The 22888-nt window shown below is 51.2% G+C and overlaps 1 protein-coding gene across 1 annotated transcript; it reads right to left on the bottom strand.

Moving 5' to 3' along the window:
• Positions 1-1074: 1074 nt before the first annotated feature.
• On the bottom strand, positions 1075-15655 carry LOC144490323 (sodium/potassium-transporting ATPase subunit alpha-2-like; the record flags this gene model as incomplete). Its single annotated transcript, XM_078208093.1, has 6 exons — positions 1075-1267; positions 3433-3567; positions 4400-4509; positions 13299-13497; positions 13590-13858; positions 15515-15655. Coding segments are annotated over 6 exons (1047 nt in total), but the record flags the coding sequence as incomplete, so codon positions are not given.
• Positions 15656-22888: the final 7233 nt, after the last annotated feature.

Raw genomic sequence — 22888 nt, 5'->3', positions numbered from 1 at the left:
GGAGGTTGATGAGAAAAAGTGGGAGTGTGTGAAAGGTGGGAATGAGAGATGGAAGGAAGATCAGAAGAGTAGGGTGAGGGGGAAAGAGACAGGGCGAGGGGGGAAGAGACAGGGACAGGGCGAGGGGGGAAGAGACAGGGCGAGGGGGGGGAGAAGAGACAGGGCGAGGGGGGAAAGAGACAGGAGAGGGGAGGGGAAGAGACAGGGCGAGGGGGGAAGAGACAGGGCGAGGGGGGAAGAGACAGGGCGAGGGGGGAAGAGACAGGGCGAGGGGGAAGAGACAGGGCGAGGGGGGAAGAGACAGGGCGAGGGGGGAAGAGACAGGGCGAGGGGGGAAGAGACAGGGCGAGGGGGGAAGAGACAGGGCGAGGGGGGAGAGACAGGGCGAGGGGGGAGAGACAGGGCGAGGGGGGAGAGACAGGGCGAGGGGGGAAGAGACAGGGCGACGGGGAGAGACAGGGCGAGGGGGGAGAGACAGGGCGAGGGGGGAAGAGACAGGGCGAGGGGGGAAGAGACAGGGCGAGGGGGGAAGAGACAGGGCGAGGGGGGAAGAGACAGGGCGAGGGGGGAAGAGACAGGGCGAGGGGGGAGAGACAGGGCGAGGGGGGAGAGACAGGGCGAGGGGGGGAGAGACAGGGCGAGGGGGGGAGAGACAGGGCGAGGGGGGAAGAGACAGGGCGAGGGGGGAGAGACAGGGCGAGGGGGGGAGAGACAGGGCGAGGGGGGAGAGACAGGGCGAGGGGGGGAGAGACAGGGCGAGGGGGGAGAGACAGGGCGACGGGGAGAGACAGAATGTGGGCAGAGAAAGAGAGAGGGTTTACATCACTGGGGTGGTTTCTGAGGCTGTGAGCGCACAGCAAGATCCCAGATTGCCCATCATCGCCATGTGCTGTCTTCAGCTCCCAATGCCCTGCCAACCCCAATGAGTGGGGGATGTTTGCTGGGATCTTGTTTTTCCAATGGGAGAAACAAATCCCAGCAAACATGCCCCTCCCAATACGTTGCATTGTACTCGCCACACAGGCGTATGCGCACAGTAAGATGCCAGACTCACTCGGTGGAGTCCTCACTCACCCAGCACGCGTTCCCCGAGCCCCCCGAGTTCGAGGTAAGCATTCTGGAAGGCCTCTTTCATCTCGGTGTCGAGCGGGGTTTCCTTGCCATGGAGGAGGATGCTGGAGCAGCGATCGAGGATTCGTTCCGGGGCCCCCTTCATCACCAGCAGGTGGGATCTCTCCTCGCCACTGCCTGACAAGTGGATGGACAGCTGCAGGGGGGGGCGGAGTAACAGTGAGCGGCATAGAGTACCTCAGAGTACACTCCCTCCGTCCTCCCCTCCCTCCTCCCACTGACACCCCTCCCTTCCTCTCACCCCCTTCCCCCCACTTCCCCCATCCACCCCCCGCTTACTCCCCCCTCCCTTCCCCTCGCCTCCTCCCCTGCACTCACTCCTCCCCTTCCCCATCCACACCCCTCTTCCTCTCCCCGCCCCCTCCTGACACCCTTAACGTGGGACCAAGTCCTCATGCCCCATTCCCACACTGATTCTCAGCCTTACTCCCTGACCCTCCCCGTCACTCGCTGCATCACCTCTTCTCTGTGCTGAGAGAGACAAAGAGAGAGAGAGACAGGGAGAGAGAGACAGGGAGAGAGAGACAGGGAGAGAGAGACAGGGAGAGAGAGACAGGGAGAGAGAGACAGGGAGAGAGAGACAGGGAGAGAGAGACAGGGAGAGAGAGACAGAGAGAGAGAGACAGACAGAGAGCGCGAGAGTGGCAGAGCGCGAGAGTGGCAGAGCGCGAGAGCGGCAGAGCGCGAGAGCGGCAGAGCGAGAGAGCGGCAGAGCGAGAGAGCGGCAGAGCGAGAGAGCGGCAGAGCGAGAGAGCGGCAGAGCGAGAGAGCGGCAGAGCGCGAGAGCGGCAGAGCGCGAGAGCGGCAGAGCGAGAGAGCGGCAGAGCGAGAGAGCGGCAGAGCGAGAGAGCGGCAGAGCGGCAGAGAGAGAGAGCGGCAGAGAGAGAGAGCGGCAGAGAGAGAGAGCGGCAGAGAGAGAGAGCGGCAGAGAGAGAGAGCGGCAGCGAGAGAGAGCGGCAGCGAGAGAGAGCGGCAGAGAGAGAGAGAGCGGCAGAGAGAGAGAGCGGCAGAGAGAGAGAGAGCGGCAGAGAGAGAGAGCGGCAGAGAGAGAGAGCGGCAGAGAGAGAGAGCGGCAGAGAGAGAGAGCGGCAGAGAGAGAGAGCGGCAGAGAGAGAGAGCGGCAGAGAGAGAGAGCGGCAGAGAGAGAGAGCGGCAGAGAGAGAGAGCGGCAGAGCGAGAGAGCGGCAGAGCGAGAGAGCGGCAGAGCGAGAGAGCGGCAGAGCGAGAGAGCGGCAGAGCGAGAGAGCGGCAGAGCGAGAGAGCGGCAGAGAGAGAGAGTGCGGCAGAGAGAGAGCGACAGAGAGAGAGAGCGACAGAGAGAGAGTGCGGCAGAGAGAGAGCGACAGAGAGAGAGAGCGACAGAGAGAGAGCGACAGAGAGAGAGAGAGCGACAGAGAGAGAGAGAGCGACAGAGAGAGAGAGAGCGACAGAGAGAGCGACAGAGAGAGAGAGCGAGAGAGAGAGCGAGAGAGAGAGAGTGAGCGACAGAGAGAGAGAGAGCGACAGAGAGAGAGAGCGACAGAGAGAGAGAGAGCGACAGAGAGAGAGAGAGCGACAGAGAGAGCGACAGAGAGAGAGAGAGCGACAGAGAGAGAGCGACAGAGAGAGAGCGACAGAGAGAGAGAGAGCGACAGAGAGAGAGAGAGCGACAGAGAGAGAGAGAGCGACAGAGAGCGAGAGAGAGAGAGCGACAGAGAGAGAGAGAGCGACAGAGAGAGAGAGCGACAGAGAGAGAGAGCGAGAGAGAGAGAGCAACAGAGAGAGAGAGCGAGAGAGAGAGCGAGAGAGAGAGAGTGAGCGACAGAGAGAGAGCGACAGAGAGAGAGAGCGACAGAGAGAGAGAGAGCGACAGAGAGAGAGCGACAGAGAGAGAGAGAGCGACAGAGAGAGAGAGAGCGACAGAGATAGAGAGAGCGACAGAGAGAGAGCAACAGAGCGAGAGAGTGAGAGAGCGAGAGAGAGAGAGAGCAACAGAGAAAGTGACAAACAGAGAAAGTGACAGAGAAAGTGACAAACAGAGAGAGAGAAGAGAGAGACACACACACAGTGTGAGAGACAGAGAGAGACAGAGGGAAAGAGAGAGACAGAGAGGACCAAAGATTCAGAGAGAGAGACCGAAAGAGATAGACAGAGAGAGAGAGAGAAAGAGACGGAGACAAGGTGAGAGAGAGAGAGAGAGAGATGGACTGACAGACACCGAGACAGAGTGTGAGCAGAGTGGACTGACTGCCTGCGAACCTTCCCGGTCCTGAGGCCTGTTCTCTGGGCACCGCGTACATGGCGCAGGATTCGATCACCCACCTGGTATTTGTTGGTGGAGTTGAAGGGGATCTCGGTCACTTTGGGACTCTTCTCTCTCATCTCGCGAACATTCCCACAGGACAGCTCAATGCACTTGAGTAGCGCTGACTCGGAGGCATCTCCGGCTGTTTCCCGCTGAGATGGGGAGAGAACCAGAGAGTGTAATTCATAAACCTTTCATTACCCAACTTTACAGAGAGACAGACAGAGAGAACGAGAGGGAGAGAGAGAGAGAGAGAGATGGAGAGAGAGAGAGAGAAAGAGAGATGGAGAGAGAGAGAGAGAGAGATGGAGAGAGAGAGAGAGAGATGGAGAGAGAGAGAGATGGAGAGAGAGAGAGATGGAGAGAGAGACGGAGAGAGAGAGAGATGGAGAGAGAGAGAGATGGAGAGAGAGAGAGATGGAGAGAGGGTGATGGAGAGGGAGAGAGAGAGAGCGAGAGTTGGAGAGAGCGAGAGTCAGAAGGAGAGATGGAGAGTGAGAAAAGTGATAGATGAAAGAAAAAGATAGATTGACAGAGAGATGAAAAGAGAGATAAAGAGAGAGGGAGAGCCCGATAGAAAGAGGGAGCTTGATGGAGAGAGAGAGACAGAGTGAGACAGAGGGAGAGTGATAGACAGAGACAGAGTGAGACAGTGGGAGAGAGAGAGACAGAGAGTCACAGAGAAAGAGAGAGATGGAGAGAGAGAGACGTAGAGACAGAGAGAGAGAGAGCGAGACAGAGAGAGAGAGAGAGAGATGGAGAGAGAGGCAGGGAGCCAGAGACGGGGAGCAGATGACGAGAGAGAGAAAAAGCAAGGCAGGCAGACAGAACGAGACAGAGAGAAAGGCAGTTGGAGAGAAAAAGTGATGAAGGGATGGAAGGAGAGAGGGAGAGGGAGAGAGTGATGGACAACAAGAAAGACAGACAGACCCACTGCTACCACCCATGCCACCTGCCCTCCTTCCCCTCAATCCCATCTTTCACCTTGGAGATGGAGATGTTCTCCTGTCCAGGTCGAAACACTGCCCTGTTACAGAGGGCAGCAATCCGCGAGAGAGCAGCCCAGGTTGGTGACGTCTTATCAAAGGCTGTGCCTGGAAGAGTGGAGAGAATAGGTTACAGACAGCCGGAGTGTCTAGACACCCCATCTCATAGCTTCACATCCAGCTGTTCGCACAGTGTGATCCCAGAAATTGTCCAACCAAGTGAACAAACACCAGCTTCATATCCTGTTGTTACTGCTCCAAGTGTGGTCTAACCGAGGGATATGGAGACCAGAACTGTGCACAGTGCTCCAAGTGTGGTCTAACTGAGGGATATGGAGACCAGAACTGTGCACAGTGCTCCAAGTGTGGTCTAACTGAGGGATATGGAGACCAGAACTGTGCACAGTGCTCCAAGTGTGGTCTAACTGAGGGATATGGAGACCAGGCTGTGCACAGTGCTCCAAGTGTGATCTAACTGAGGGATATGGAGACCAGAACTGTGCACAGTGCTCCTGGTGTGATCTAACTGAGGGATATGGAGACCAGAACTGTGCACAGTGCTCCTGGTGTGGTCTAACTGAGGGATATGGAGACCAGAACTCTGCACAGTGCTCCAAGTGTGATCTAACTGAGGGATATGGAGACCAGGACTGTGCACAGTGCTCCAAGTGTGATCTAACTGAGGGATATGGAGACCAGAACTGTGCACAGTGCTCCAAGTGTGATCTAACTGAGGGATATGGAGACCAGAACTGTGCACAGTGCTCCAAGTGTGGTCTAACTGAGGGATATGGAGACCAGACTGTGCACAGTGCTCCAAGTGTGATCTAACTGAGGGATATGGAGACCAGAACTGTGCACAGTGCTCCTGGTGTGGTCTAACTGAGGGATACGGAGACCAGAACTGTGCACAGTGCCCCAAGTGTGGTCTAACTGAGGAATACGGAGACCAGAACTGTGTACAGTGCTCCAAGTGTGGTCTAACCGAGGGATATGGAGACCAGAACTGTGCACAGTGCTCCAAGTGTGGTCTAACTGAGGGATATGGAGACCAGAACTGTGCACAGTGCTCCAAGTGTGGTCTAACTGAGGGATATGGAGACCAGAACTGTGCACAGTGCTCCAAGTGTGGTCTAACTGAGGGATATGGAGACCAGGCTGTGCACAGTGCTCCAAGTGTGATCTAACTGAGGGATATGGAGACCAGAACTGTGCACAGTGCTCCTGGTGTGATCTAACTGAGGGATATGGAGACCAGAACTGTGCACAGTGCTCCTGGTGTGGTCTAACTGAGGGATATGGAGACCAGAACTCTGCACAGTGCTCCAAGTGTGATCTAACTGAGGGATATGGAGACCAGGACTGTGCACAGTGCTCCAAGTGTGATCTAACTGAGGGATATGGAGACCAGAACTGTGCACAGTGCTCCAAGTGTGATCTAACTGAGGGATATGGAGACCAGAACTGTGCACAGTGCTCCAAGTGTGGTCTAACTGAGGGATATGGAGACCAGACTGTGCACAGTGCTCCAAGTGTGATCTAACTGAGGGATATGGAGACCAGAACTGTGCACAGTGCTCCTGGTGTGGTCTAACTGAGGGATACGGAGACCAGAACTGTGCACAGTGCCCCAAGTGTGGTCTAACTGAGGAATACGGAGACCAGAACTGTGTACAGTGCTCCAAGTGTGGTCTAACCGAGGGATATGGAGACCAGAACTGTGCACAGTGCTCCAAGTGTGGTCTAACTGAGGGATATGGAGACCAGAACCGTGCACAGTGCTCCTGGTGTGGTCTAACTGAGGGATATGGAGACCAGAACTGTGCACAGTGCTCCAAGTGTGGTCTAACTGAGGGATATGGAGACCAGAACCGTGCACAGTGCTCCTGGTGTGGTCTAACTGAGGGATATGGAGACCAGAACTGTGCACAGTGCTCCAAGTGTGGTCTAACTGAGGGATATGGAGACCAGAACTGTGCACAGTGCTCCTGGTGTGGTCTAACTGAGGGATATGGAGACCAGAACTGTGCACAGTGCTCCTGGTGTGGTCTAACTGAGGGATATGGAGACCAGAACTGTGCACAGTGCTCCTGGTGTGGTCTAACTGAGGGATATGGAGACCAGAACTGTGCACAGTGCTCCAAGTGTGATCTAACTGAGGGATATGGAGACCAGGACTGTGCACAGTGCTCCAAGTGTGATCTAACTGAGGGATATGGAGACCAGAACTGTGCACAGTGCTCCAAGTGTGATCTAACTGAGGGATATGGAGACCAGGACTGTGCACAGTGCTCCAAGTGTGGTCTAACTGAGGGATATGGAGACCAGACTGTGCACAGTGCTCCAAGTGTGATCTAACTGAGGGATATGGAGACCAGAACTGTGCACAGTGCTCCTGGTGTGGTCTAACTGAGGGATACGGAGACCAGAACTGTGCACAGTGCCCCAAGTGTGGTCTAACTGAGGGATACGGAGACCAGAACTGTGCACAGTGCTCCAAGTGTGGTCTAACCGAGGGATATGGAGACCAGAACTGTGCACAGTGCTCCAAGTGTGATCTAACTGAGGGATATGGAGACCAGAACTGTGCACAGTGCTCCAAGTGTGATCTAACTGAGGGATATGGAGACCAGAACTGTGCACAGTGCTCCAAGTGTGATCTAACGGAGGGATATGGAGACCAGGACTGTGCACAGTGCTCCAAGTGTGGTCTAACTGAGGGATATGGAGACCAGACTGTGCACAGTGCTCCAAGTGTGATCTAACGGAGGGATATGGAGACCAGAACTGTGCACAGTGCTCCTGGTGTGGTCTAACTGAGGGATACGGAGACCAGAACTGTGCACAGTGCCCCAAGTGTGGTCTAACTGAGGAATACGGAGACCAGAACTGTGTACAGTGCTCCAAGTGTGGTCTAACCGAGGGATATGGAGACCAGAACTGTGCACAGTGCTCCAAGTGTGGTCTAACTGAGGGATATGGAGACCAGAACCGTGCACAGTGCTCCTGGTGTGGTCTAACTGAGGGATATGGAGACCAGAACTGTGCACAGTGCTCCAAGTGTGGTCTAACTGAGGGATATGGAGACCAGAACCGTGCACAGTGCTCCAAGTGTGGTCTAACTGAGGGATATGGAGACCAGACTGTGCACAGTGCTCCAAGTGTGATCTAACTGAGGGATATGGAGACCAGAACTGTGCACAGTGCTCCTGGTGTGGTCTAACTGAGGGATACGGAGACCAGAACTGTGCACAGTGCCCCAAGTGTGGTCTAACTGAGGGATACGGAGACCAGAACTGTGCACAGTGCTCCAAGTGTGGTCTAACCGAGGGATATGGAGACCAGAACTGTGCACAGTGCTCCAAGTGTGATCTAACTGAGGGATATGGAGACCAGAACTGTGCACAGTGCTCCAAGTGTGATCTAACTGAGGGATATGGAGACCAGAACTGTGCACAGTGCTCCAAGTGTGATCTAACGGAGGGATATGGAGACCAGGACTGTGCACAGTGCTCCAAGTGTGGTCTAACTGAGGGATATGGAGACCAGACTGTGCACAGTGCTCCAAGTGTGATCTAACTGAGGGATATGGAGACCAGAACTGTGCACAGTGCTCCTGGTGTGGTCTAACTGAGGGATACGGAGACCAGAACTGTGCACAGTGCCCCAAGTGTGGTCTAACTGAGGGATACGGAGACCAGAACTGTGTACAGTGCTCCAAGTGTGGTCTAACCGAGGGATATGGAGACCAGAACTGTGCACAGTGCTCCAAGTGTGGTCTAACTGAGGGATATGGAGACCAGAACCGTGCACAGTGCTCCTGGTGTGGTCTAACTGAGGGATATGGAGACCAGAACTGTGCACAGTGCTCCAAGTGTGGTCTAACTGAGGGATATGGAGACCAGAACCGTGCACAGTGCTCCTGGTGTGGTCTAACTGAGGGATATGGAGACCAGAACTGTGCACAGTGCTCCTGGTGTGGTCTAACTGAGGGATATGGAGACCAGAACTGTGCACAGTGCTCCTGGTGTGGTCTAACTGAGGTATATGGAGACCAGAACTGTGCACAGTGCTCCTGGTGTGGTCTAACTGAGGGATATGGAGACCAGAACTGTGCACAGTGCTCCAAGTGTGGTCTAACTGAGGGATATGGAGACCAGAACGGTGCCCAGTGCTCCAAGTGTGGTCTAACCGAGGGATATGGAGACCAGAACGGTGCACAGTGGTCCAAGTGTGGTCTAACTGAGGGATATGGAGACCAGAACTGTGCCCAGTGCTCCAAGTGTGGTCTAACCGAGGGATATGGAGACCAGAACGGTGCACAGTGCTCCAAGTGTGGTCTAACTGAGGGATATGGAGACCAGAACGGTGCACAGTGGTCCAAGTGTGGTCTAACTGAGGGATATGGAGACCAGGACTGTGCACAGTGCTCCAAGTGTGATCTAACTGAGGGATATGGAGACCAGAACTGTGCACAGTGCTCCAAGTGTGATCTAACTGAGGGATATGGAGACCAGAACTGTGCACAGTGCTCCAAGTGTGATCTAACTGAGGGATATGGAGACCAGGACTGTGCACAGTGCTCCAAGTGTGGTCTAACTGAGGGATATGGAGACCAGACTGTGCACAGTGCTCCAAGTGTGATCTAACTGAGGGATATGGAGACCAGAACTGTGCACAGTGCTCCTGGTGTGGTCTAACTGAGGGATACGGAGACCAGAACTGTGCACAGTGCCCCAAGTGTGGTCTAACTGAGGGATACGGAGACCAGAACTGTGTACAGTGCTCCAAGTGTGGTCTAACCGAGGGATATGGAGACCAGAACTGTGCACAGTGCTCCAAGTGTGATCTAACTGAGGGATATGGAGACCAGGACTGTGCACAGTGCTCCAAGTGTGATCTAACTGAGGGATATGGAGACCAGAACTGTGCACAGTGCTCCAAGTGTGATCTAACTGAGGGATATGGAGACCAGAACTCTGCACAGTGCTCCAAGTGTGATCTAACTGAGGGATATGGAGACCAGGACTGTGCACAGTGCTCCAAGTGTGGTCTAACTGAGGGATATGGAGACCAGACTGTGCACAGTGCTCCAAGTATGGTCTAACTGAGGGATATGGAGACCAGAACCGTGCACAGTGCTCCAAGTGTGGTCTAACTGAGGGATATGGAGACCAGAACTGTGCACAGTGCTCCTGGTGTGGTCTAACTGAGGGATACGGAGACCAGAACTGTGCACAGTGCCCCAAGTGTGGTCTAACTGAGGGATACGGAGACCAGAACTGTGTACAGTGCTCCAAGTGTGGTCTAACCGAGGGATATGGAGACCAGAACTGTGCACAGTGCTCCAAGTGTGGTCTAACTGAGGGATATGGAGACCAGAACCGTGCACAGTGCTCCTGGTGTGGTCTAACTGAGGGATATGGAGACCAGAACTGTGCACAGTGCTCCAAGTGTGGTCTAACTGAGGGATATGGAGACCAGAACCGTGCACAGTGCTCCTGGTGTGGTCTAACGGAGGGATATGGAGACCAGAACTGTGCACAGTGCTCCAAGGTGTGGTCTAACTGAGGGATATGGAGACCAGAACTGTGCCCAGTGCTCCAAGTGTGGTCTAACCGAGGGATATGGAGACCAGAACGGTGCACAGTGCTCCAAGTGTGGTCTAACTGAGGGATATGGAGACCAGAACTGTGCACAGTGCTCCAAGTGTGGTCTAACTGAGGGATATGGAGACCAGAACTGTGCACAGTGCTCCAAGTGTGGTCTAACTGAGGGATATGGAGACCAGGACTGTGCACAGTGCTCCTGGTGTGGTCTAACTGAGGGATATGGAGACCAGGCTGTGCACCGTGCTCCAAGTGTGGTCTAACTGAGGGATATGGAGACCAGAACGGTGCACAGTGGTCCAAGTGTGGTCTAACTGAGGGATATGGAGACCAGAACTGTGCCCAGTGCTCCACGTGTGGTCTAAGCGAGGGATATGGAGACCAGAACTGTGCACAGTGCTCCTGGTGTGGTCTAACTGAGGGATATGGAGACCAGGACTGTGCACAGTGCTCCTGGTGTGGTGTAACTGAGGGATATGGAGACCAGAACTGTGCACAGTGCTCCAAGTGTGGTCTAACTGAGGGATATGGAGACCAGGCTGTGCACAGTGCTCCAAGTGTGGTCTAACTGAGGGATATGGAGACCAGAACGGTGCACAGTGGTCCAAGTGTGGTCTAACTGAGGGATATGGAGACCAGAACTGTGCACAGTGCTCCAAGTGTGGTCTAACTGAGGGATATGGAGACCAGGACTGTACACAGTGCTCCTGGTGTGGTCTAACTGAGGGATATGGAGACCAGGACTGTGCACAGTGCTCCTGGTGTGGTCTAACTGAGGGATATGGAGACCAGAACTGTGCACAGTGCTCCAAGTGTGGTCTAACTGAGGGATATGGAGACCAGACTGTGCACAGTGCTCCAAGTGTGGTCTAACTGAGGGATATGGAGACCAGGCTGTGCACAGTGCTCCAAGTGTGGTCTAACTGAGGGATATGGAGACCAGGACTGTGCACAGTGCTCCAAGTGTGGTCTAACTGAGGGATATGGAGACCAGACTGTGCACAGTGCTCCAAGTGTGGTCTAACTGAGGGATATGGAGACCAGGCTGTGCACAGTGCTCCAAGTGTGGTCTAACTGAGGGATATGGAGACCAGGACTGTGCACACATTTAGTTAGACCACACACACTCTCGACTCACAAATACATACATGTGCGCTCTTACACAATGACTCACGCACTCTCGACTCACAAATACATACATGTGCGCTCTTACACAATGACTCACGCATATACTCCCACACGGTTCTCAAGCACTCCTACAGGCTCTCATGTATGCACACACTTGTGTGCTTGCAAACAAAAACACACGCACTGAAACACGAGTTCTAACACTGACAGACATACACAGGACACAACTTTACCCCCCCACCCCCCTCAAAGGTATTTTACTCCCCTTGTAGGGGTTACCTCCACCCTGCCCCTACTTCACCCCCAGACGATCAGCTCTCCGAGAGGATCTTCCTCTCAGTGAGGGGCGGAGAGTCCAACCAATGAACCCTCATTGGTGAGTTAAGTAGCTTGAGGCCGGGCAGTATCAGTGGGAATATGTTTGGAGTCTTGGGAAACCCCAACCCTACCATCCAAAAAATCATGGCCACAGTCCCACCCTATTTATATTTTGAAATGCAACCAGTCTGATTGAATAGTCAGGCTTTGTGTTGTCACATGACCAGGCCACATGGGGTCTGCCTCGGGGAGCGGGGGGGGGGGGGGGGGGGGGGGTGCGCGATATCTTGTCATTCCAATAAAGCCCCTCACAGAAACAGAAATGAATGAAGACTGCTGCCCTTGCATCATGGTGGCAGGAGAGAGTGGCAAAAATATTGATTGTTGGCACCAGCAAGAGTGGAGAAGACACTGAGAACCGAGGAACACAGCAAGGTTCAAAATCTGCAGACTGCTGCTGAAAAGAACAAAGAGAAACAAAGACCCCCAGAAAAAGGGAGACAGTATTCTAGCAAACCACGAGACGGTTGCCAACTTTATCGGTTGCGATGAAATGCTCGAGTGGAAGGTAAAAATTCCACGTTCCACAGGAAAATATTCACATCAGAGCTGAGCTGGAAGAGTTGAGGGCGGCACGGTGGCACAGTGGTTAGCACTGCTGACGCTCAGCGCCAGGGACCCGGATTCAATTCCCGGCTTGTGGAGTTTGCACATTCTCCCCGTGTCTGTATGGGTTTCCTCCAGATGCTCTGGTTTCCTCCCGTTGTCCGAAGATGTGCAGGTTTGGTGCATTGGCCATGCTAAATTCTCCCTCGGTGTACCCGAACAGGCCCCAGAGTGTGGCAACTGGGGGATTTTTACAGTAACTTCATTGCAGTGTGAATGTAAGCACACTTGAGACTAATAAATAAACTTTAACTGAGGACAAGATTCCAACCGAGTGTATACCTTTCAAAATGCACAAGAAACTGAAGTCTTCAATGAAGCAAGCGGGTGTGAGATCAATAGAAACAAATATTAGGGACAACTCAAAAGTACCAAGCGGGAAGAAAGACCCAGAATTTCAGTTTGGCAACTCAAAGCAGGAGTTGAAAAACTTTAACCAGCTGTACGGGCGCAACTGCAGGTCTTATGCCTCAACTGCAAACCTGCTGCTTCACAGCACTCGGGCAGCTGGGAATTGTACAGAGTACAGAACTGCCATCAATGCCAGAGGTCTACGAGTCCAAAGCAATTGCAATTGAAGAAGTCACCAAGGCAACTATGGCCTGGAGAATGACCCTCTCTGGATGAGGAATGTCATTCAGAAGAAGAGTCACCAGGTACACATTCCATGAAGAGACTGGCATGGTTTGAAGACTGTGCGTGTAATGTATGTGGCGAGATTGACCAGCACACCAAAAGGCCGTTGGTGATTGGGAACAGTGGCTGTATTGGAGGTGAGAGGATCATGAAATGTGTCTTTTATTCACGAGGGAAAAGGGGATGTTTGTATCTTTAGTAACAAGTCTGATTGACACTTCAGGCTTTCCATAGTCTTGAGACCATGCAATGAGGCTGCCTGAAGACAGACACCTTGACATCAGTCCAATAAAGCCCCTCACAGGAACACACTCATGAAGATTGCTGTCCTTATACCACACACACACACACACACGCACGCACGCACGCACACACACACACTAACACACACAAACACACACACACACACACACACACACAGACACACACACACACACAGACACACACAGACACAGACACACACACAGACACACACACAGACACACACAGGTATTCTCTCTCCCGTGCGCTCTCGCCCACTCGCTCTCCCACATGTAATACCGGATTGATCCTCTGTTGTGTCAGCCTCGTGAACTTGGTTGTCGAACCACATGTGGGCGACAGTCATGCGGTTCTGGGTCAGGGTGCCAGTCTTGTCTGAGCAGATGGTCGAGGTGGAGCCCAGGGTCTCCACTGCCTCCAGATTCTTCACCAAGCAGTTTTTGCGAGCCATGCGCTTAGCAGTTAGAGTGAGGCAGACCTTAGAGAGAGAGAGAGAGAGAGAGCGCAGTCAGTCTACCCCAGAATTGTCATGTGGCCATCCACACAGGGTGAAAGGTCAGCGAAACTCACTGTGACAGTGGCGAGGAGACCCTCGGGGACATTGGCCACGATGATACCAATCAGGAAGATGACCGCCTCGAGCCAGGTGTAGCCAAGGATCAGCGACAGAACAAAGAAGGAGACACCGAGGAACACAGCCACACCGGTGATAATGTGGATGAAATGCTCAATCTCCAGGGAGATGGGGGTCTGACCCACTTCCAGCCCTGAGGCCAAGGTCGCAATACGCCCCATGACGGTTCGATCCCCTGTGAAGATCACCAATCCCCGGGCAGTACCTGTGGAGACACAGCACGGGGTTAGATACAGAGTAAAACTCCCTCTACACTGTTCCCATCAAAAACTCCCAGGACAGGTACAGCACGGGTTAGATACAGAGTAAAACTCCCTCTACACTGTTCCCATCAAACACTCCCAGGACAGGTACAGCACGGGGTTAGATACAGAGTAAAGCTCCCTCCACACTGTCCCCATCAAACACTCCCAGGACAGGTACAGCACGGGGTTAGATACAGAGTAAAGCTCCCTCTGCACTGTCCCCATCAAACACTCCCAGGACAGGTACAGCACGGGGTTAGATACAGAGTAAATCTCCCTCTACACTGTCCCCATTAAACACTCCCAGGACAGGGACAGCACGGGGTTAGATACAGAGTAAAACTCCCCCTACACTGTCCCCATTAAACACTCCCAGGACAGGTACAGCACGGGGTTAGATACAGAGTAAAGCCCCCTCTACACTGTCCCCATCAAACACTCCCAGGACAGGTACAGCACGGGGTTAAATGAATGCAGAATAATAATGACGCTCTTGGTCTGAAAGGGAGAAGGTAGGGAACTATAGACCAGTTAGTTTAAAATCTATTATTGGCAAGCGGCGGGAATCAATAATCAAAGAGGAAATAGCTAATCATTTAGAAAGGCTGAATATAATCAAACCTCGTCAACATGGTTTCATGAAAGACAAATCGTGTTTGACAAATTTGCTCGAATTATTTGAGGATGTAAGAGAGAGAATAGATAGAGGGGAACCTGTAGATGTAGTGTATTTAGATTTTCCAAAATGCATTTGACAAGGTTCCACATAAGAGGCTGATGCATAAAGTAAAAGCCTATGGGGAGGCGATGGCCTGGTGGTATAATTGCTGGACTATTAATCCAGAAACTCAGCTAATGTTCTGGGGACCTGGGTTTGAATCCCATGATGGATGGTGAAATTTGAATTCAACAAAAAAAATCTGAAATTAAGATGACCATGAAACCATCATCGATTATCAGAAAAGCACATCAGGTTCACTAATACCCTTAGGGGTTTGAGTTTAAAAATAGAGGGGTTTTGTTGTAATTATACAGGGTGTTGGTGAGGCCTCACCTGGAATATTGCGTACCGTTTTGGTCCCCTTATCTTACAAAGGATTTAGTAACATTGGAGTCAGTCCAAAGGAGATTCACCAGGCTAATTCCTGGGTGAGAGGGCTGTCCTATCAAGATAGGCTAAATAGTCTGGGTCTGTATTCCTTGGAGTGAGGGATGACTTTATTCAAACATATTGGATCCCGATGGGGATTGACAGGATAGATGCTGAGATGTTTTCACAAGTGAGAAAGTCTTGAACAAGGGGACATAGCTTCAAGATAAAGGGTCAGCCATTTAAAATGGAGGTGCATAGAAATTTCTTCTTGCAGAGGGTAGTGAATCTCTGGAATTCTCTGCCCAAAGGGTGGTGGAGGCTCGATCATTAGAATCATTTAAAGTGGAGGTGGATAAATATTTGATAGATCGAGGAATTGTGGGCTATGGGGAAAAGGTACAGAAAAGGAGTAGAGGCCGCCATAGACCAGCCAGGATTGTATTGAATGGCAGAGCAGGCTTGAAGGGCCTGGAGGCCCATTCCTGCTTCTGTTGCTTGTGTTCTTGGGTTGTGTGTGTATTACCTTCTACACAATTTGTTGAGAAAAAAGCAATATTTCGCGTCTCCAAAGGATTTTCGTTTGTAAATTCCGGAGATCGGGTCTGTGGCTCGGACTCCCCCGTGAGAGAGGAATTATCAACCTGTAGGATTAATATAAACAAACCTGTTAACATTTACAGGGAGTGTGTTAATATTTACAGGGGATCCGTGGGAGTGTGTTAGTTTTATACAGGGGGTCTCCGGGACTGTGTTAATATTTACAGGGGATCCCTGGGAGTGTGTTAGTATTTACAGGGGGTCTCCGGGACTGTGTTAATATTTACAGGGGGTCTCCGGGACTGTGTTAATATTTACAGGGGTCTCCGGGAGTGTGTTAGTATTTACAGGGGTCTCCGGGAGTGTGTTAATATTTACAGGGGTCTCTGGGAGTGTGTTAATATTTACAGGGGTCTCTGGGAGTGTGTTAATATTTACAGGGGTCTCCGGGAGTGTGTTAATATTTACAGGGGGTCTCCAGGATTGTGTTAATATTTACAGGGGTCTCTGGGAGTGTGTTAATATTTACAGGGGTCTCTGGGAGTGTGTTAATATTCACAGGGGGTCTCCAGGATTGTGTTAATATTTACAGGGGTCTCTGGGAGTGTGTTAATATTTACAGGGGTCTCTGGGAGTGTGTTAATATTTACAGGGGGTCTCCGGGAGTGTGTTAATATTTACAGGGGTCTCCGGGAGTGTGTTAATATTTACAGGGGGTCTCCAGGATTGTGTTAATATTTACAGGTGTCTCCGGGAGTGTGTTAATATTTACAGGGGTCTCCGGGAGTGTGTTAATATTTACAGGGGTCTCCGGGAGTGTGTTAATATTTACAGGGGTCTCCGGGAGTGTGTTAATATTTACAGGGGTCTCCGGGAGTGTGTTAATATTTACAGGGGTCTCCGGGAGTGTGTTAATATTTACAGGGGTCTCCGGGAGTGTGTTAATATTTACAGGGGGTCTCCAGGATTGTGTTAATATTCACAGGGGTCTCCGGGAGTGTGTTAATATTTACAGGGGTCTCCGGGAGTGTGTTAATATTTACAGGGGTCTCCGGGAGTGTGTTAATATTTACAGGGGGTCTCCAGGATTGTGTTAATATTCACAGGGGTCTCCGGGAGTGTGTTATTATTTACAGGGGTCTCCGGGAGTGTGTTAATATTTACAGGGGTCTCCGGGAGTGTGTTAATATTTACAGGGGTCTCCGGGAGTGTGTTAATATTTACAGGGGTCTCCGGGAGTGTGTTAATATTTACAGGGGTCTCCAGGATTGTGTTAATATTTATAGGGGTCTTCGGGAGTGTGTTAATATTCACAGGGGTCTCCGGGAGTGTGTTATTATTTACAGGGGGTCTCCGGGAGTGTGTTAATATTTACAGGGGGTCTCCAGGAGTGTGTTATTATTTACAGGGGTCTCTGGGAGTGTGTTAATATTTACAGGGGGTCTCCGGGAGTGTGTTAATATTTACAGGGGTCTCCGGGAGTGTGTTATTATTTACAGGGGGGTCCCCGGGAGTGTGTTAATATTCACAGGGGTCTCCGGGAGTGTGTTAATATTCACAGGGGTCTCCGGGAGTGTGTTAATATTCACAGGGGTCTCCGCGAGTGTGTTATTATTTACAGGGGGTCTCCGGGAGTGTGTTAATATTCACAGGGGTCTCCGGGAGTGTGTTAATATTTACAGGGGTCTCCGGGAGTGTGTTATTATTTACAGGGGGGTCCCCGGGAGTGTGTTAATGTTTACAGGGGGTCCCCGGGAGTGTTTTATTATTTACAGGGGGGTCCCCGGGAGTGTGTTAATATTTACAGGGGTCTCCGGGAGTGTGTTAATATTTACAGGGGGTCTCCGGGAGTGTGTTAATATTCACAGGGGTCTCCGGGAGTGTGTTAATATTCACAGGGGTCTCCGGGAGTGTGTTATTATTTACAGGGGGGTCCCCGGGAGTGTTTTATTATTTACACGGGGGTCTCCGGGACTGTGTTAATATTTACAGGGGGTCTCCAGGAGTGTGTTATTATTTACAGAGGTCTCCGGGAGTGTGTTATTATTTACAGGGGGGTCCCCGGGAGTGTGTTAATATTTACAGGGGTCTCCGGGAGTGTGTTAATATTTACAGGGGTCTCCGGGAGTGTGTTAATATTTACAGGGGGTCTCCGGGAGTGTGTTAATATTTACAGCGGTCTCTGGGAGTGTGTTAATATTTACAGGGAGACCCGCGAGTGTGTTAATATTTACAGGGGGTCTCCGGAAGTGTGTTAATATTTACAGGGAGACCCGGGAGTGTGTTAATATTTACAGGGGGTCTCCGGGAGTGTGTTAATATTTACAGTGGGTCCCCGGGAGTGTGTTAATATTTACAGGGGTCTCCGGGAGTGTGTTAATATTTACAGGGGTCTCCGGGAGTGTGTTAATATTTACAGGGGTCTCTGGGAGTGTGTTAATATTTACAGGGGTCTCTGGGAGTGTGTTAATATTCACAGGGGTCTCCAGGAGTGTGTTAATATTTACAGGGGTCTCTGGGAGTGTGTTAATATTTACAGGGGAGTCTCCGGAAGTGTGTTAATATTTACAGGGGGTCCCCGGGAGTGTGTTAATATTTACAGGGGTCTCTGGGAGTGTGTTAATATTTACAGGGGGTCCCCGGGAGTGTGTTAATATTTACAGGGGTCTCTGGGAGTGTGTTAATATTCACAGGGGTCTCCAGGAGTGTGTTAATATTTACAGGGGGTCTCCAGGTGTGTGTTATTATTTACAGGGGTCTCTGGGAGTGTGTTAATATTTACAGGGGTCTCCGGGAGTGTGTTAATATTTACAGGGAGACCCGCGAGTGTGTTAATATTTACAGGGGTCTCTGGGAGTGTGTTAATATTCACAGGGGTCTCCAGGAGTGTGTTAATATTTACAGGGGTCTCTGGGAGTGTGTTAATATTTACAGGGGTCTCCGGGAGTGTGTTAATATTTACAGGGGGTCTCCGGGAGTGTGTTAATATTTACAGGGGGTCTCCGGGAGTGTGTTAATATTTACAGGGGTCTCCGGGAGTGTGTTAATATTTACAGGGGTCTCCGGGAGTGTGTTAATATTTACAGGGGGTCTCCGGGAGTGTGTTAATATTTACAGGGGTCTCCGGGAGTGTGTTAATATTTACAGGGGTCTCCGGGAGTGTGTTAATATTTACAGGGGTCTCCGGGAGTGTGTTAATATTTACAGGGGGTCTCCGGGAGTGTGTTAATATTTACAGGGGTCTCTGGGAGTGTGTTAATATTTACAGGGGTCTCCGGGAGTGTGTTAATATTTACAGGGGTCTCCGGGAGTGTGTTAATATTTACAGGGGTCTCCGGGAGTGTGTTAATATTTACAGTGGGTCCCCGGGAGTGCGTTAATATTCACAGGGGTCTCCGGGAGTGTGTTATTATTTACAGGGGGGTCCCCGGGAGTGCGTTAATATTCACAGGGGGGTCTCTGGGAGTGTGTTATTATTTACAGGGGGGTCCCCGGGAGTGTGTTATTATTTACAGGGGGGTCCCCGGGAGTGTGTTATTATTTACAGGGGGGTCCCCGGGAGTGTGTTATTATTTACAGGGGGGTCCCCGGGAGTGTGTTATTATTTACAGGGGGGTCCCCGGGAGTGTGTTATTATTTACAGGGGGGTCCCCGGGAGTGTGTTATTATTTACAGGGGGGTCCCCGGGAGTGTGTTATTATTTACAGGGGGGTCCCCGGGAGTGTGTTAATATTTACAGGGGGGTCTCCGGGAGTGCGTTATTATTTACAGGGGGGTCCCCGGGAGTGTGTTATTATTTACAGGGGGGTCCCCGGGAGTGTGTTAATATTTACAGGGGGGTCTCCGGGAGTGTGTTATTATTTACAGGGGTCTCCGGGATTGTGTTATTATTTACAGGGGTCTCCGGGAGTGTGTTATTATTTACAGGGGTCTCCGGGAGTGTGTTACTATTTACAGGTGGTCTCCGGGAGTGTCTTATTATTTACAGGGGTCTCCGGGAGTGTGTTATTATTTACAGGGGGGTCGCCGGGAGTGTGTTATTATTTACAGGGGGGTCTCCGGGAGTGTGTTAATATTTACAGGGGGGTCTCCGGGAGTGTGTTAACATTTACAGGGGGGTCCCCGGGAGTGTGTTTTTATTTACAGAGGTCTCCGGGAGTGTGTTATTATTTACAGGGAGGTCTCCGGGAGTGTGTTAATATTCACAGGGGTCTCCGGGAGTGTGTTATCATTTACAGGGGGGTTTCCGGGAGTGTGTTAATATTCACAGGGGTCCCCGGGAGTGTGTTAAATTTACAGGGGTCTCCGGGAGTGTGTTATTATTTACAGAGGTCTCCGGGAGTGTGTTAATATTCACAGGGGGTCCCCGGGAGTGTGTTAATATTTACAGGGGTCTCCGGGAGTGTGTTAATATTTACAGGGGGTCTCCGGGAGTGTGTTAATATTTACAGGGAGACCCGCGAGTGTGTTAATATTTACAGGGGGTCCCCGGGAGTGTGTTAATATTTACAGGGGTCTCCGGGAGTGTGTTAATATTTACAGGGGTCTCCGGGAGTGTGTTAATATTTACAGGGGTCTCTGGGAGTGTGTTAATATTTACAGGGGGTCTCCGGGAGTGTATTAATATTTACAGGGGAGTCTCCGGAAGTGTGTTAATATTTACAGGGGGTCCCCGGGAGTGTGTTATTATTTACAGGGGTCTCTGGGAGTGTGTTAATATTCACAGGGGTCTCCAGGAGTGTGTTAATATTTACAGGGGGTCTCCAGGTGTGTGTTATTATTCATAGGGGTCTCCGGGAGTGTGTTATTATTTACAGGGGGGTCCCCGGGAGTGTGTTAATATTTACAGGGGGTCCCCGGGAGTGTGTTAATATTTACAGGGGTCTCTGGGAGTGTGTTAATATTTACAGGGGGTCCCCGGGAGTGTGTCAATATTTACAGGGGTCTCTGGGAGTGTGTTAATATTTACAGGGGAGTCTCCGGAAGTGTGTTAATATTTACAGGGGGTCTCCGGGAGTGTGTTAATATTTACAGGGTGTCTCCAGGAGTGTGATAATATTTACAGGGGTCTCTGGGAGTGTGTTAATATTCACAGGGGTCTCCAGGAGTGTGTTAATATTTACAGGGGGTCTCCAGGTGTGTGTTATTATTCATAGGGGTCTCCGGGAGTGTGTTAATATTTACAGGGGGGTCCCCGGGAGTGTGTTAATATTTACAGGGGTCTCCGGGAGTGTGTTATTATTTACAGGGGGGTCCCCGGGAGTGTGTTAATATTTACAGGGGGTCCCCGGGAGTGTGTTAATATTTACAGGGGTCTCTGGGAGTGTGTTAATATTTACAGGGGGTCCCCGGGAGTGTGTTATTATTTACAGGGGTCTCCGGGAGTGTGTTATTATTTACAGGGGGGTCCCCGGGAGTGTGTTAATATTTACAGGGGGTCCCCGGGAGTGTGTTAATATTTACAGGGGTCTCTGGGAGTGTGTTAATATTTACAGGGGGTCCCCGGGAGTGTGTCAATATTTACAGGGGTCTCTGGGAGTGTGTTAATATTTACAGGGGAGTCTCTGGAAGTGTGTTAATATTTACAGGGGGTCTCCGGGAGTGTGTTAATATTTACAGGGGGTCTCTGGGAGTGTGTTAATATTTACAGGGGAGTCTCCGGAAGTGTGTTAATATTTACAGGGGGTCCCCGGGAGTGTGTTAATATTTACAGGGGTCTCTGGGAGTGTGTTAATATTTACAGGGGGTCCCCGGGAGTGTGTTAATATTTACAGGGGTCTCTGGGAGTGTGTTAAAATTCACAGGGGGGTCCCCGGGAGTGTGTTAATATTTACAGGGGTCTCCGGGAGTGTGTTAATATTTACAGGGGTCTCCGGGAGTGTGTTAATATTTACAGGGGGTCTCCGGGAGTGTGTTAATATTTACAGGGGTCTCTGGGAGTGTGTTAATATTTACAGGGGTCTCCGGGAGTGTGTTAATATTTACAGTGGGTCCCCGGGTGTGTGTTAATATTTACAGGGGGTCTCCGGGAGTGTGTTAATATTTACAGGGAGACCCGCGAGTGTGTTAATATTTACAGGGGTCTCCGGGAGTGTGTTAATATTTACAGGGGGTCTCCGGGAGTGTGTTAATATTTACAGGGGTCTCTGGGAGTGTGTTAATATTTACAGGGGTCTCCGGGAGTGTGTTAATATTTACAGTGGGTCTCCGGGAGTGTGTTAATATTTACAGGGGGTCTCCGGGAGTGTGTTAATATTTACAGGGAGACCCGCGAGTGTGTTAATATTTACAGGGGTCTCCGGGAGTGTGTTAATATTTACAGTGGGTCCCCGGGAGTGCGTTAATATTCACAGGGGTCTCCGGGAGTGCGTTAATATTCACAGGGGTCCCCGGGAGTGTGTTATTATTTACAGGGGGGTCCCCGGTAGTGTGTTAATATTTACAGGGGGGTCTCTGGGAGTGTGTTAATATTTACAGGGGGTCCCCGGGAGTGCGTTATTATTTACAGGGGGGTCCCCGGGAGTGTGTTATTATTTACAGGGGGGTCCCCGGGAGTGTGTTATTATTTACAGGGGGGTCCCCGGGTGTGTGTTAATATTTACAGGGGGGTCTCCGGGAGTGTGTTATTATTTACAGGGGACTCCGGGATTGTGTTATTATTTACAGGGGTCTCCGGGAGTGTGTTTTATTTACAGGGGTCTCCGGGAGTGTGTTATTATTTACAGGGGGGTCCCCGGGAGTGTGTTAATATTTACAGGGGGTCTCCGGGAGTGTGTTAATATTTACAGGGGTCTCCGGGAGTGTCTTATTATTTACAGGGATCTCCGGGAGCGTGTTATTATTTACAGGGGGGTCGCCGGGAGTGTGTTATTATTTACAGGGGGGTCTCCGGGAGTGTGTTAATATTTACAGGGGGGTCTCCGGGAGTGTGTTAATATTTACAGGGGTCTCCGGGACTGTGTTAATATTTGCAGGGGTCTCTGGGAGTGTGTTATTATTTACAGGGGGTCTCCGGGAGTGTGTTAATATTTACAGGGGGGTCTCCGGGAGTGTGTTAATATTTACAGGGGTCTCTGGGAGTGTGTTAATATTTACAGGGGGGTCTCCGGGAGTGTGTTATTATTTACAGGGGTCTCCGGGAGTGTGTTATTATTTACAGGGGTCTCCGGGAGTGTGTTATTATTTACAGGGGTCTCCGGGAGTGTGTTATTATTTACAGGGGGGTCTCCGGGAGTGTGTTAATATTTACAGAGGGGTCTCCGGGAGTGTGTTAATATTTACAGGGGGTCCCCGGGAGTGTGTTAATATTTACAGGGGGTCTCCGGGAGTGTGTTATTATTTACAGGGGTCTCCGGGAGTG

Source organism: Mustelus asterias, unplaced genomic scaffold (genome assembly GCF_964213995.1).
Source record: "Mustelus asterias unplaced genomic scaffold, sMusAst1.hap1.1 HAP1_SCAFFOLD_3157, whole genome shotgun sequence".
Classification (NCBI taxonomy): Eukaryota; Metazoa; Chordata; class Chondrichthyes; order Carcharhiniformes; family Triakidae; genus Mustelus; species Mustelus asterias.
This window is presented reverse-complemented; position numbering and strand designations above follow the sequence as displayed.